General features: G+C 42.7%; 1 protein-coding gene across 1 annotated transcript; it reads left to right on the forward strand.

Moving 5' to 3' along the window:
- The first annotated feature begins 1,515 nt into the window (after positions 1 to 1,515).
- DUSP26 (dual specificity phosphatase 26) lies at positions 1,516 to 14,873 on the forward strand. Its single transcript, XM_032229648.1, has 4 exons — positions 1,516 to 1,753; positions 9,357 to 9,630; positions 11,157 to 11,371; positions 14,010 to 14,873. Exons 2-4 carry the CDS (start codon positions 9,461 to 9,463, stop codon positions 14,207 to 14,209), a joined length of 585 nt encoding a protein of 194 aa, XP_032085539.1. The 5' UTR covers positions 1,516 to 1,753; positions 9,357 to 9,460; the 3' UTR covers positions 14,210 to 14,873.
- The last annotated feature ends 223 nt before the right edge of the window (positions 14,874 to 15,096 follow it).

Here is a 15,096-nt window from a genome sequence, read left to right on the forward strand (position 1 = left end):
TGCCTAGAATGATGTTTTTATTTGCGACAATACCTGTTTTGACAACTGATGCACCATTTAATCCATGGCAGAAGGATATACCTAAATTTGTGTGGCAAGGAGAAAAATTGTGTGCCAAGTTATACACAGGGTGTTTACAAGATGCAGAAGAAAGAGGGGCCTTGGGCTTACCTGAATTGTGATTATATTTTTCAGCTTTCCGTTTGATTTGTATGGAAGAGTGGATGCTGCTTTGGGAGTTAGAAGCTCATAACATGAGATTTAGATGGCATGGATATTTGTTGTATGATAAAGTCATTGTCAACATGGATATTAAAAATCTTTATGTTGCATATGCCATATTAAGAACATGGAAAAGATACAAATCCAGGTTTTGTCCAAAATCACCTTTATCACTCTCAGCACAATAAGCATTTTGTAGCCTAATGAAAAGAAACATTAGGGATGACAGGTTAGCAAATTTTATTGTTGCAAAATAACAAAAGCTGATTTTTAATTGCACATTTCTCCATCAATTTTCAGTTTCTACAGAAGCTTGTACTTACTGATCCAAAAAAGATCCATATGGACTGTTCTGTCTTATGTATATTTCTATGGAAGATCTGAACGCTAGAGAGGCTGCCCAATCTTAAAGAGATAGTTATACAAGAGAAAACCTGCATTCTTCACCTTATACTAAATGCTAGTGGAAGATCCCTGCATTCAGCCATGATAATTTCACCTGAATATTCCTTTGCAAAAATTAAAATAATTTCATGTTCATCAGACTGAGCAGTGGTGAAATTCAATTTTTTTTACTACCGGTTCTGCAGGCATGGTTTGGTGAGAGTGATAGGATAGATGAGTTGTAGGATACTACAAAAATCTCCATTCTCACCCCACTCAAGGGGAAGGATACTGCAAAATCCCCATTCCCTCCCCACTCCTGGGGGAAGGATATTGCAAAATCTTCATTCCCACCACACTCTGGGGCCAGCCAGAGGTGGCATTTGCTCAAAGTTTCCCCTACCTGTTCTCCAGAACCTGTCACAATCTGCTGGATTTCACCCCTGAGACTGAGGGTAAGAAGAACACAACGGAAATTCTCATTCCAGATTGTTTGGAAATCTGTGACACTTTTCAACCTTTCCCCCAAATTTTTTTTTTAGTCCTGTTATGTTAACCAAAACAGGCTCTCCCCCACTTAACTTCAAACCTAACCTAGCAACCAAAGACCTAGCTTGAATTTGCCCTTTGGGGTCACCTTCAAGTGCCCACTTCGGTGTCAGACAATGGGCCCGCCATCATTTGTATACATTCGTGTACACTTCCCAGGAATGCTTTGCAAAGGGCATTTCTCCTGTTGAGCCAGCTCGGGCAGCTCACACGCTTGGAAACACACAGTGGATGGGAGGGTAGCTGTGCTTCTCCTGTGTGGTGTGTGCTTCCATGTGTGTCTCAATCAAATCAACCGCCTCTATGCTGCCTCCTCCCTCCCTCCCTCCCTCCCTCTCTCTCTCTCTCTCTCTTTCTCTCTCTTCCTCCCTCCCTCCCTCCCTTCCTCTCCCATCCATTGTTGGATAGGAAACAAATGTGCCCCTGGACATTCCAGGGCTTAAAATAGATGTGAAGACTGCAGCCTTTTTTCCTCCTTGCAGCCATAACACTGGGAGCGGCAGCAACAGCAGCAACAGCCGTACGGAGAAGGGGAGAAATGGCTGGCTAGATTTGCCAGCCGCCTGAGAAAAAAAACAACATCACAGCTTTGACAAAGGTAAGGGAACTGGGCTGTCTCCTGCCTCATGTTCTGCTTTTCTCTCTTTGTTGACTGCCAAGCATGCAGAATTGATCACTCCCCTCCTCCTCGGAGCCAAAGAAATCTATGTCTGATTCGCTTTCCTCTGGGAAGCTGCCAAGAGAAGGAGAGCTTTCTGTGTTGTGCATGTTTTCGTCTGGCTGGGGCTGAACGGATTTAGTTGTGTTTGGAAGGTCAAGGATGGTGAAGGAGAGGGACAAAGATCTGAGACTGGATGGTACTCCAGCGATTGTGATCTTAGTCATCCCTTTAAGCAACTTCATTCAAAAGGAATTTAGATCATTTTGACAGATACCTGGACTTTCATAGGTCATGTTCCTCCGACGTCCCCTTATCTCTAAGCATGAAGGAATTGATTTCATTCCTAACCATCTCAGCCTTCACAGTCCTCAGTGACTTCCCTGTTCCCTTAATGCTTAATGGAACCCAATGGGCCCTTATATATTTGAAATGAACATTGGGCCAGGAGACAGAGACCATTGCAGGAGGAGCAATGTAGTTGCAGGAGGGTGGAGTAGGTAAAGACCTCTGACTTTGTCCAGAGGTTGAATTGAACACTGAAGACAAGATGCCCCTAATCCAAATTATACCTAGTTATTCTGCCTATGTAAAATGAAACTTTGAATGATCTCCCATACACCATGATTGTAAAGATAGATCAGCTAATCCCTACATCAGCTACTCTATGCTTGCAAAAGAACCTTGCGTAATGCACTGGATGGAAAGATGGCTTCTTCGGCTGCACACATGGCAGTGTAGGAGTAGGAAGCGAGGCAAACTGAACAATAAGGAGGGAAAAAATCAGTATTTTTTTTTCTCTGCTAATGATCCATGGGGATTGTTAAAAGAGAAATGCATGGCACATACCACACTGTGGAGCAGAAGGAAAGGTGGAGCTGAAGATACACCCAAATACTTGGCATGTTGCAATGGTCACTGGTTTGAACTTGCTTTAAAATAATGACTAAACAAATATATGACTTACTGCAGAAGACACTGTTCAAAAGACATCTGTTATAATTTGGGAGCTGAATGTTGATGCAAAAAAAAAATGCTGCTTTAAAAGCAAACACTTAACCTTCATTAAGAATTCACTCACAAGTTTCTGCACAGCTGTGCCAGTTTCAGTTCTCATTGTCCACACAGAGAGAACAGCACAGACCTTTACAGTATCCAAGGATGTTTGGTAAATTAGAACAACTATGTTGTAGAAGTGTGATTAAGTGGTTTAAGATATTCCTAAATGCTAAACATCCATGCCTGTCTGATAACTCTGACAAAGTAGGCATGATGTAGTCCTTATCATTAAAACTATGTTATCTGAAGAGAGCTAGGTGGCAAGTTATCTCAGCCATGGTATCTGCCCTCCGGAATGCCACCACACAGAGGTTTGAATTGTTCTTATCCTGTTGTATGTTCAACAAATTTGAAAGACCTTCCTTTTTCTCCGGGCCCTTAGTAAGGAAGTTTGGGTTGCTATGGAAATTTTGTTAGCTTGTTTAGTATATGGATCGCTGGGTTATTGTCTTCTTTTATGGATTGTTTTTATCTTATATACCCCCCAGAATTACTCTGAGTTGAGCAGCCTATAGATTTCATTTATAAATAAACACACATCAACATCTCCAGATGGTCTCCATTACTAAAATGTGGATTAAACTCACCAATTCCATTAACCTGATTTTGGCTGATGGAGAGAAATGGGAAATGGATCAGTCTTCCAAGCATGGAAAAGAGGTTGCTGGCAACAGTGAAGAAATGCTAGTAATTGAGGAACTAGGGAAAGGATTACATATATCCTCAGTAACAACAGTAGTCTTTGGCAGATTTATCATGATGCGATTATATGGCACAATTTTTAAAATGAGAATGATCAGAGTTCTTTAAGTTTCTGGTTCTATGGAGGTTGGATGAGGTTCTTTAACAGGGAGAAAACAGAATGCCACACATTCCAGAGTTATCTGTCTCCCGTATGACTTCACACATTCTCTGGAAACATTCTCAACTAAGTTCCCTCGGTAAGCATTGAATGATCCCAGGTGCCCCCATTGGAAAGCAAGGGAGCTGTCTTCTGTTATTCGGAAGCTGATTGTGCAAAAAGATGTTTTACAGACTCTATCATAAACAACGTTTGGTCCAGTTAAGGGTAGATAACTCTTAAGTCTTGAGTCATGCTCCTCGGAAGACCTATAAAAGCTGCCATTGGACTTTTCGTGAAATTTAAGATGAAAAGAAACTAAATCACATGAGAGGAATAACATGGATTTATTTATTTTTCTTCTGACTTCTTTGTCCTGATTTTGGGCTTTTTTTTCTGAGCCTACCATGAGTCTACCCTTTCAAATTGCACTTCACTGGCCTAGGCTAATGTTGGTTGTGATCCAGTGATGTGCGTTGAGGATTATGGTTGGTGAGGCAAGAGCATGGCAGCGGCAAGAAGCAACGTCCCCACCGCTGTGTCCAACAGGCCAGGCGTCTCACGTTTATGGTGGACATAAATGCGAGATGCCTGGCCTGTCGGACACAGCGGCAAGAATGTCCTTGCCACTGCCACGCTCCGCCGCTTCACCCCCCACCTCCTCTGACCCCACCACTGTGAAGAAAGAAACACACACACACACACAAATTCCTCACAATAAAAAATTACAAATTAAATTACAATAATTTTGAATTCCCCTTCTCCCTCCGTCCGATCCACATACCTTTTCCAGCTGTAGATTTCAACTCTCCTCTTGTCCGTCCGTCATGATGAAAATGTAAAAAATTAAATAAAAAAGCAACTTAGGCATGATTTGCTGCTGCCAGATCAGGAGGCAGAGAACCACGTGCCTCTTTTGCATAAGGAATTTTTTGCCTTTTAACCCTTGCTTAACTCTGAGCAAGGGTTAAAAGGCGAAAAATTCCTTATGCAAAGGAGGCCCATAGTTCTCTCGCCTCCCCCTGCAGTTAGCACTAAGCAGACTCAGAGTCATCCACTGTGACTCTGGAGTCTGGCAGCAACTACCTTAGTCTTTTTCCTTTTAATGTTTCTTTTCTTTTCCTCATGACACTGGTGAGGCCCCGCCTCCCCTGCCTCCCCTGACTGCACGTCCCTGTTGTGATCCAGGTTCAAGCAACCCAGTGTCCTCTAGATGCTTTGGACGAAGCTGCTATCCTGTGAGGACAGTAGTCAAGGATTATGAAAGTTGAAGTCTAAAACATCTCAAGCAATCCAGTGGTCTCTAGGTGAAACCTTTTATAAGCCCTGTCCTGTATGGACAGCTAAGAGCCGAGGTGGCGCAGTGGTTAGAGTGCAGTAATGCAGCCACATCAGTTGACTGTTAGCTGCAGTTCGGTGATTCAAATCTCACCGGCTCAAGGTTGACTCAGCCTTCCATCCTTCCGAGGTGGGTAAAATGAGGACCCGGATTGTTGTTGGGGGCAATATGCTGACTCTGTAAACCGCTTAGAGAGGGCTGAAAGCCCTATGAAGAGGTATATAAGTCTAACTGCTATTGCTATTGCTATTATCAAGGATTATGGAAGTTTACATTTAAAACAACCCAAGGACACAAGTTTGCTTATACAGCATCTGAAATCCCTCTAGCTATGTTGATGCCATATCTTTAACCTAATAGGTTTAGGTAGATAAATTTGCAATACGTCTGCATAATGTTCTGTTTTTGTTTTGTTTTGTTTTTGCTTAGCCTTCTGGGTGAACCATGCCTGTTCGGTTAGTTTATCACTCACTGTATCATGTGAACTCAGAAAAAATCTAATAACCAGGTTCAGTAAATATTCAAGAGTGTTTCTTCGTGAACTCAAGTGAATTTTCCTTAACGCTACTACACCATTCTTTTTTTAAGTGAAAATGTCAGGAACTGACTCTCTAAACTTGCACCTGTATCACTGACTGCCATTTCTGACCAAATATAGCAACCCGGGATCTATAGAAGTCTCCCCTTCCTGGAATTCAATGGGTGGCTCTGTGGTTAGAGTGCAGCACTGCAGGCTACTTCAGCTGACTGCAGTTTTGCAGTTCGGCTGTTCAAATCTCACCGGCTCAAGGTTGACTCAGCCTTCCATCCTTCCGAGGTGGGTAAAATGAGGACCCGGATTATTGTTGGGGGCAATAGGCTGACTCTGTAAACCGCTTAGAGAGGGCTGAAAGCCCTATGAAGTGGTATATAAGTCTAACTGCTATTGCTATTGCTATTTCTTCAAAATCTTCTCCAGGTCTTGCCACAAAGAAATCAACATTGTTACAAGACATAGAGTTAACATCAGGAAGAAAACACGATTTCTTCCACTCCCTAGCTCTTAGCTTTTCTCCTCCATTGCTCTTAGCTCTCTGTCTAAAGTGTTAGCACCTGCCAGACCTTTTCATGTACATTCTGCCCTGGCCGTCCTCATACTGGCATAGCTGCACTGGCAAAATCTCATTTTGAAGGAAAGCAACAGCTGATCCCGCACAGATCCTGATTCACTCAACTTTGTCAGTTCAAGAATTAAGAGAAAAGAGCCCTCCCACCTTCATGTCAATTTCATTAAAACTAATGCAAAATGTTAGAACACCCATTGATATGTCCAGAGGTGGCATATAGGGTTCAGCTTGCCTGTTTGTTTTAACAGAAGACAAGGCTAAAATTGTCTAAATTGGACAGCAGCAACTCCACATGGAGTTGAAAGACGATAGTTACTATATGGAAACAGACAGACTGAAAAATAGTCATTCTGTAGGATTCAACAGAAAGTATTTTGTTTTTTGATCAGCCTTCACTCTAGTAATATGTTAAGGACATCACAGGATTTTTTTTTAAGCCTAGGTTGTCAGCATATCTTATAGATCTTTTGAAGATCAGATCAGACCATTTTGCATTCCAATTCTTCTATCTGAAAAAAGCATTCTGTTTTTATGCTCAAAGAACGCCTCAATCATCTATAAGCTGGATGTATCTAATAATAAGTTCAGGAATTGCTTACAAGGGCATCAATACTGAGCATTTGCCTGGGCCCAAGGCCAGGAGGGAGTGCAATACTTAATGTGTCTGATGGAGTTCTCTGCTTGCAGAAGAGAAGTCTAGCCCAATACATAAATAGCAATAGCAATAGCAGTTAGACTTATATACTGCTTCATAGGGCTTTCAGCCCTCTCTAAGCAGTTTACAGAGTCAGCATATTGCCCCCACAGTCTGGGTCCTCATTTCACCCACCTCGGAAATATGGAAGGCTGAGTCAACCTTGAGCTGGTGAGATTAGAATCGCTGAACTGCAGATAACAGTCAGCTGAAGTGGCCTTCAGTACTGCACCCTAACCACTGCGCCACCTCGGCTCTAAAGCACTGTGCTACACTACATTACAGAATCCAAGACATTTGTAGACAAAAAGTTTGCTGAAAAATCAAGCTAACTACAGGTAGTCGACCTACAACCATTTGTATAATAATCATTCAAAGATAATGTTGCTGAAAACGATGATTTATGACCAGTTCTCACACTTATGACTGTTGCAGCATCCCCATAGCCATAGCTTTGGGTGCGTGGCAATTGGTATGTATTTAGGATGGTTGCAGCAATCCTTGGAGTCCTGGGATTGTCACCTGCAACCTTTCTAAGACGTTTCTGACAAGCAAAGTCAATCGGGGAAGCCGACCACATGATTCACTTAACAAATGTAGCGATTCCCTTATCAACCATGGCAAAAAGGTTGAAAAAGGGGACATGACCCACTTAACAACTACTGCCTTGTTTAGCACCTTTTTTTTCACTTTTTAAAGCTTTTTTTTAAATACCTATTTGCCTGAACCGGTAGTAAAAAAAAAAATGCTTTAAAAAGTGGGGGGGGGAGTTCTGAGAATCGCACGGCACAGCTGAGTGTCACAGAACCTTTTTTTTTTACACTTTTTAAAACTTTTTTTTAACTACTGGTTCAAGTGAACCGTAGCATTTTTTGCTACTGGTTCTAGCAAACTGTTGAGAACCAGTAGCATTTCACCTCTGAGTTATTCACTTAACAACTGTGGCAAGAAAGAGGGGGGGAAACTCATTTAACAAATATCTCACTTAGCAACAAAAATGTTGGGCTCAACCATTTAAATATGAGCCAGCAGTGTGCAGCAGTTGCTAAAAAAGCCAGCCCAGTTCTAGGCTGCATAAACAGAGCGATAGAATCAAGATCACCTGAAGTGTTAATACCACTTTATAATGCCTTGGTAAGGCCACACTTGGAATACTGCATTCAGTTTTGATCACCACGATGTAGAAAAGATGTGGAGACTCTGGAAAGAGTGCAGAGAAGAGCAACAAAGATGATTAGGGGACTGGAGACTAAAACATATGAAGAATGGTTGCAGGAACTGGGTATGTCTAGTTTAATGAAAAGAAGGACCAGGGGAGACATGATAGCAGTGTTCCAATATCTCAGGGGTTGCCACAAAGAAGAGGGAGTCAAGCTATTCTCCAAGGCACCTGAGAGTAGAACAAGAAGCAATGGGTGGAAACTAATCAAGGAGAGAAGCAATTTAGAACTGAGGAGAAATTTCCTGACAGTTAGAACAATTAATCAGTGGAACAGCTTGCCTCCAGAAGTTGTGAATGCCCCAACACTGGAAGTCTTTAAGAAGATGTTGTCTGAAATGGTATAGAGTTTCCTGCCTAGGTAGGGGGTTGGACTAGAAGACCTCCAAGGTCCCTTCCAACTCTGCTATTGTAGTGTAATTGTGGTTGTAAGTTGCGGACTTCCGTTATTTAAACTTATGATATAGAAGGAAGCTGGTTTCTTTAGTGGAAAGAACCTACATTTTAACTTAGCGCTTGAACCCTGCATGAAAACTACTATTAGCCAAACATTCATTCATTCATTTATTCACTTACTAAATTTTTTGGCTACCCATTCCCAGGAACTTTAGGCCATTAACAAAAAGTGACTATTTCTGAGCTCGCCAGCCCTTCCTATTCCTTGTATGTTAAAGTGACCTCTGGCTGCAGCTTCACTTGCGGCCCCTGAAATTTTCCATCCCTCCGCTATGTTAGAATACACACACACACACACACACACACACGCACACACCCTGATACTAGTGCTAATTGAGCTGTAACCCAAGGGGCATATTGCAGATCCTGTCAACCAAGTAATTTGATCTGGCATGAATCCCGGAGAAGATCCTTCTGTGTCGTGGCTCTTGCCCTCTGGAACATCTTATCCCCTGAAGTGAGACTGGCTCCCATCCTCCTGACTTTTCGTGAGAGCCTTAAGACCTGGCTTTGCCAGATGGCTTGGAGACCCAATGGGGGAACTTCACACTGGAGGTGGTTGACTAATTAAAATCTAATCCTACTCCCTCCTTTGCCATCTTGTGTTAAATGATTTTATATACTTTTTATCAGCTTTGCTATTTTATAACTGATGATTTTCTTTAATGTTTTATATTGTCAGAGCTGTTGGAGATGAGATGGGTGCCAAATAAATTTCGCAACAAATCAATAATGAAAAATAAATACAGTGGGTGGTGGAAGAAGGAATCTTCTGAAAAGAGACTCTCGTGAGATGATGCTTCTGATGCTGTTCTTCTTTCTTTTTCAGACCAGAAACCGATCGTGGGTGGTGGTCATAGCAGAAATCCTGTCTGGGCCCCAGCCCAACCCCCTGTAGCAGCCCAGGATGCAACAGGGGCCACAGTGGCACCCATGTCTCAGTTCTCCAGGAATACCTCCAGACCTCCTGTCTGGAGGACGCATGATGACACGGTCAGCCACCCCATCCTTAGTGTTTTTGAGCTTGAGAGGCTCCTGTACACGGGGAAGACAGCCTGTAACCATGCGGATGAGGTCTGGCCAGGACTGTACCTGGGAGATCAGTACGTATTGATTCCAATCAGTGGTGGGTTTCAAAAATTGTTCGAACCTACTCTATGGGTGTGGCCTCCTTTGTGGGAGTGGCTTGCCACTCATGTGACCGGATATGAAGATGCCGACGACACTTGTCAGAACCACCTTAAATTACCTCACACACAGCACTGGCATGCATAAGAATATGATGTAAACTTGTTTTTTAAAAGGCATCTTTGGTTTGCGTTAAAACAACGTCAACACCCGCAATGTTCTGATTGCACCACAAACGCAGTAGTCATCCTTACCTTTCACAGAGGCACTGAGTTTTATAAATATGAGCATGATAGTGTAGAATATTCATATCCAAGGACCAGTGGTGGGTTTCAAAAAATGTTTGGAAGCTCTTCTGTAGGTGTGGCCTGCTTTCCAGGTCCACTGGTGGAACCTCTTCTAACCGGTTCGGTAGATTTGATGAACCGGTTCTACCAAATAGGTGCGAACTGGTAGGAACCCACCTCTGATTCCAATACTGGAGACAGGCTGCTTCCAGGAGGTGGGGAAGAAGCAAAGGGGCAACATAGCAATGATTTGGGAAAGGATTCAGATGGGGAAAGGGAAAGAAAGAACCTACAGGTAGCTCCCACCTTACTATCACAATTGAAACCAGAATCTCGTCTCTAAATGATGCAGTCATTAAATGAGCTATCAGATGTGATTGCATCTGATTTACTGCCTTTTTTTGTTGCAGTCGTTAAATGAGCCTGTCTTTTCTTATGATTTTGTTGTTCAACGCTGACTAAGAAGCTTATAAATGATGATCACATGACCCAGGATGCTGCAACCATCATAAATACATGCTAGTTGCAAAGCACCTGAATTTTGATCACGTGATTATTGGGGATGCTGTAAGTGTGAGAGCATATCACGCCAGCACTGCCATAACTTTGGTTTACTTAACCAATGTTCTTAAATCAAGGACTGCCTGTATCATATTGCCACAAATCACTTGTTAAATATATAACGCAACATAATTTGGAAGCAGGATTCTATCATCACCGGTTCTAGTATTAATCACTGGAGCAGTTATCTCAGGGCAAATTTAGGGGGAGGAAGACACTGATAGAAGAGAGAATTGTCATAACAGCTGTTGGGTATACAGGAGGTTCATTTGCTATCTTCAGGACAGAGGAGAGACTCTCACAAGATTTGGGCAACATTCAATTGGATTAAAAAGGTATAGTATAGTCTGAAAGGCTGATAATTCAAAGAACAGCAGGATTCACAGATCAGGATCTTTTGCACAGTGGTTTCTGGGCTTCTGTGTCGGCTGGTCCAAAAGGAAACGAACCTCAGCAATCCCAGGATATGAACCTGACTGCAAAACTGCCACTTGCTAGGAATTGGCTTAGCAAAACTCCACCACGTATTCTTAAGAAAAGGCCAGCTAAGTGCAGGTTAAAAAATAAAACTTGAGAAGGAATGAATAGAAGCAATGATTCTGGGAACAAGAGACTTTGTAAATGACCCCCGACTTTATCATTCCTCCATGTAGAGATATAGCAGCCAACCGACCTCAGCTGGCCCGACTGAACATCACTCACATCCTCAATGCTTCTCACAGCAAGTGGCGGGGAGGCCCAGATTATTATGCAGGCACTGGCATCTGCTACCTGGGCATTGAGGCACACGACTCGCCCACCTTTGATATGAGCCCCTACTTTCAGCCTGCTGCAGATTTCATCCACAAAGCCCTCAGCAAGAGTGAAGGTGAGTCCCTAGAAAAAGGGTGACTTAACTCATGACTAGAAGAGGTATTAAGTACCGTGTTTCCCCAAAAATAGGACATGTCCTGAAAATAAGGCCATGCCAGATTTTTGGGGTGGGCAAAAATATAAGCCCTTCCACTGAAAATAAGCACCTTGGACAACCCTCCGCCCTCTGGCCAGGCAGAGCGCCACTCATTGACCTAACAGCATCCCGAAAGTGCCAAGCCATGGGAGTCGGGGGGGGCAACCGCAAGGTCGGTGAGTGGCGCTCTGCCCAGCGGGAGAGAGGGGTTCCCGGGTGGCTGTTCATGGGTGTGGTCACCTCATGGCTGCTGTGTTGCGCTGCTGCGACAGCGTAACACATAGCCGTTTGCACCTGAGGCTGTGCCAGGCTCTTTGGGAGCCCGCTCGCAAGAGAGCAGCCACCTGGCAACCCCAAAACAATAAGCCCCCACCCCAATAATAAGGCCAAGGCTATATTTTTTGTGGGGGAGGTGAAATTATTTTTTGGAAAACACAGTATGTGTGCATGTTTCTCGTTGAAACTATACAATCAATTGATATTCCGCTGTTTACAAAGTAGAGTATCTTTCCAATGCAACATTGCTGAGATCCAGTTCATATTCTCAGGTTGTATATCCAGCTTGAGTTTGGCCTATAGCAACTTCCCAAAATATATCAATTTGTATTTAGTAGATTTATTTTCTTCTCCTTTTTTTTTTTTCTTTCTAGGCATTTTTTTTTCTAGCTAAGTCAGAGCCACGGGGAGAGGTGAGAGAGGTTTAAACATTAGAGTGCAAACTACAAAGTAAGGATTCATTGAAATCAAGCTGGACCTCTGATGATGAACATGTCTATGTACAGTGCTGGTAGCCCTCAACCAGAATTTACATTGCTAAGCAAGGTGGTTCTTAAACCAGTTGCATCCAATTTTACAACCATTTTCCCATGAGTGCTCAGTGAATCATTGCAGTTGTTAAACAAAAGTGGCTTCCCCATTGACTTTTCTTGTCGGAAGCCAGCTGGGAAGGTCACAAATAATGATCACATGGCCCAGGATACAACAACAGTTGTAAATACATGTTGGTTGCCAACAGTGATGGGTTTCTAATTTTTTTACTACCGGTTCACTCGTGCGCACTGGCGTGCATCTGGGTGGGTGGGCGGAGCCTCCCATGGCCGCTACTACTGGTTCGCCCGATCCATGCCGAACCGGGAGCAACCCACAATTGGTTGCCAAGCACCAAAATTTTGATCACATGACTGCTGTAACAATTGTAAGTGCAAGGACCAATTGTAAGTGACCTCCACAACTTTCACCGATATTGTAATTTCAAGTAGTCATTAAATAAATGGTTGTGAGTCAAGGACTATCTGGACTGGGGGATTTTCCATCTGTAGTTCTCGGTGGGGTTGCACTCTCCCCAGGTAGGACTGGCAACTAGCACAGGGATCCTCTTAGATTCTCAGCTCTTTCCTAAACAGCTAATAGTCAATGACCAAGACTTTTGCTCAGCCCACAAGATCTGACAGTATGTGCATGTTCTGGATCCTCTTTATAAAACATCTGGTGGGATTCAGGGCATGTACCAGTGGTGGGATTCAAGTAATTTAAAAACCGGTTCTCTGTCCTAATGACCAGGTGGGGCTTAAAGGTCATGTGACCATGTGGGCGTGGCCAACTCAACATTACTCAGGTCGATGGGCACTTTGCCTTAGCTGTTACAATGTAATCAGGGTTAACCGGATAGGCAGTTTCTGTAAGCAGGGCAATAAAGATTAAGCTAGAAACAACACCAGAATGTTTCCTTCCTGCCTTCCTTACAGGATTAGCCCTGTAAAGCGGGGAAAAAAACCAAAAGAAGATTTCTTCCAACAACCGGTTCTCTGAACCTCTTAGAAAGTTAAGAACCGGTTCTCCTGAATAGGTGCGAACTGGATGAATCTCACCACTGACGTGTACCATGTCACTTTCGGAACTTGCATCCTGGAATGGCCTATCCCTCACCCTTACCCTAAGATGTGGGTAATTCAAATTTGTTGTTGTTCTGTAAGGCCTTGAAGGGTTGATTCTTCCTTCCAGATATAAAGTCAGAACATTGGATGATCCCATTTGTAATCATTTGAAATTGAAAGATTGTAGTGTGGGATCGATGGTGACATGTTGGGATTTGTGTTTCTGGTTTGCAATTCTACAGAAACAGCCAAGAGTCAAGTTTGTGAATTGGATGACCATGTAAATTGGTGCAAAGAATCAGGACTACACATTAAATTCCAGTTAAACTGGTTTATTGCTCATAATCTATAACAAGAATGTAGTCAACTAATGTTCAGCACTAAATTGGTGCTAGATAAGAGTTAATTAAAGAAGGGTTGGATTGGGATCCCTTGTGGGAACATAGACTGCAGGCTGATTCCTCTCTTGACTCCTTCCCCAGATTATTCCTCTTCTTCTCCTACAATATATACATAATTTCAAATTATGCTGGAAAGCTAATAAGATGTAGTCCTGTATCAGGTTCTTTGTCAGGGAAGCCAACAAAAATCTGAAACAAATGACTTCCCCTGAATCACTTGGCCCCAGATTTCTTCATGATGTTTAATACTGACATTTTCTTAAATTGACCTTCTTCCCATAGGGAGAATCCTTGTTCACTGTGCCGTGGGGGTAAGCAGATCAGCTACCCTGGTCCTTGCCTACCTCATGATTTATCACCGCTTGACTTTGGTGGAGGCCATAAAGAGCGTCAAGGACCATCGAGGCATTATTCCCAATCGGGGTTTTCTACGCCAGTTGATCATCTTGGACAACTCCCTCAGGCTGAAGAGAAGACTGTAAGCAGAGGAGTCATTGGGAAACCACGATAGCATAGTTTGTGTTGGTAAACATGAGGCGTTACTAGCCTAGTTTGGGCTCGGTTAACCCCAACCTTCCACAAATTGTGTCTCACAGTAGTTCAGCTCTAACATTTCAAGATGTACTTTCAATGTTCCCAGTGGTTAGGTTCAGGAGTCAACTAGAGCGGAGCAAGTTCAGGTTTCTGAGAGGAAGATGTTTTCTTTCCGCCTTTCCCCCTTTGGCTTTCCAAAGCCATTTTCCAAGACAATGTCCCAACCTCATACTGAGGAAGTTTTTAACGCTGAAATTCCCATGGAGTGATGTGTCTTGTAATTTGTTTCCTCCTATTTGCTTCTAGCTTTTGTTTTAAAAAGTGGCAAGCCCCAGTATATTTTAACAATCAAAATAAAGTTCTATAGATCACAAGGATGCTAAATGGATTTTATTTTTCACTTCCAAGTTGAAAGAACCATTCAGAAATTTCTGCCACATTTATGAATGGAAAAACATGCTAGAAGATTAAACTTGGTTTATGATATCTTCCCCTGGTATTTAATAGAAATAGAAAGGCTACAGACCAGTGAAGAGAATGCTATAAAATACTCAATTTATGACCATAATAGAACCAAAATTCCCATTGCTAAGCAAGTCAATTATTAATTCTACAACCTTTCTTGCCACAGTGCTTGTTAATCACTGCATTTTTTAAGTTAGTAACTCAGTTGTTAAGTAAATCTGACTTCTACATTGACTTTGCTTGTCGGGTTGATTGTAAGTCGAGGACTGCCTATTGGATTTTTTTTAAAAAGCCTCGTCAAATTAAGCTTAACTCCTGATGTCTATAGGGACATATCCATCTTGTTTCTTTGGCAGCATTGTAGAAATAG

Source organism: Thamnophis elegans, chromosome 13 (assembly GCF_009769535.1).
Source record: "Thamnophis elegans isolate rThaEle1 chromosome 13, rThaEle1.pri, whole genome shotgun sequence".
Classification (NCBI taxonomy): domain Eukaryota; kingdom Metazoa; phylum Chordata; class Lepidosauria; order Squamata; family Colubridae; genus Thamnophis; species Thamnophis elegans.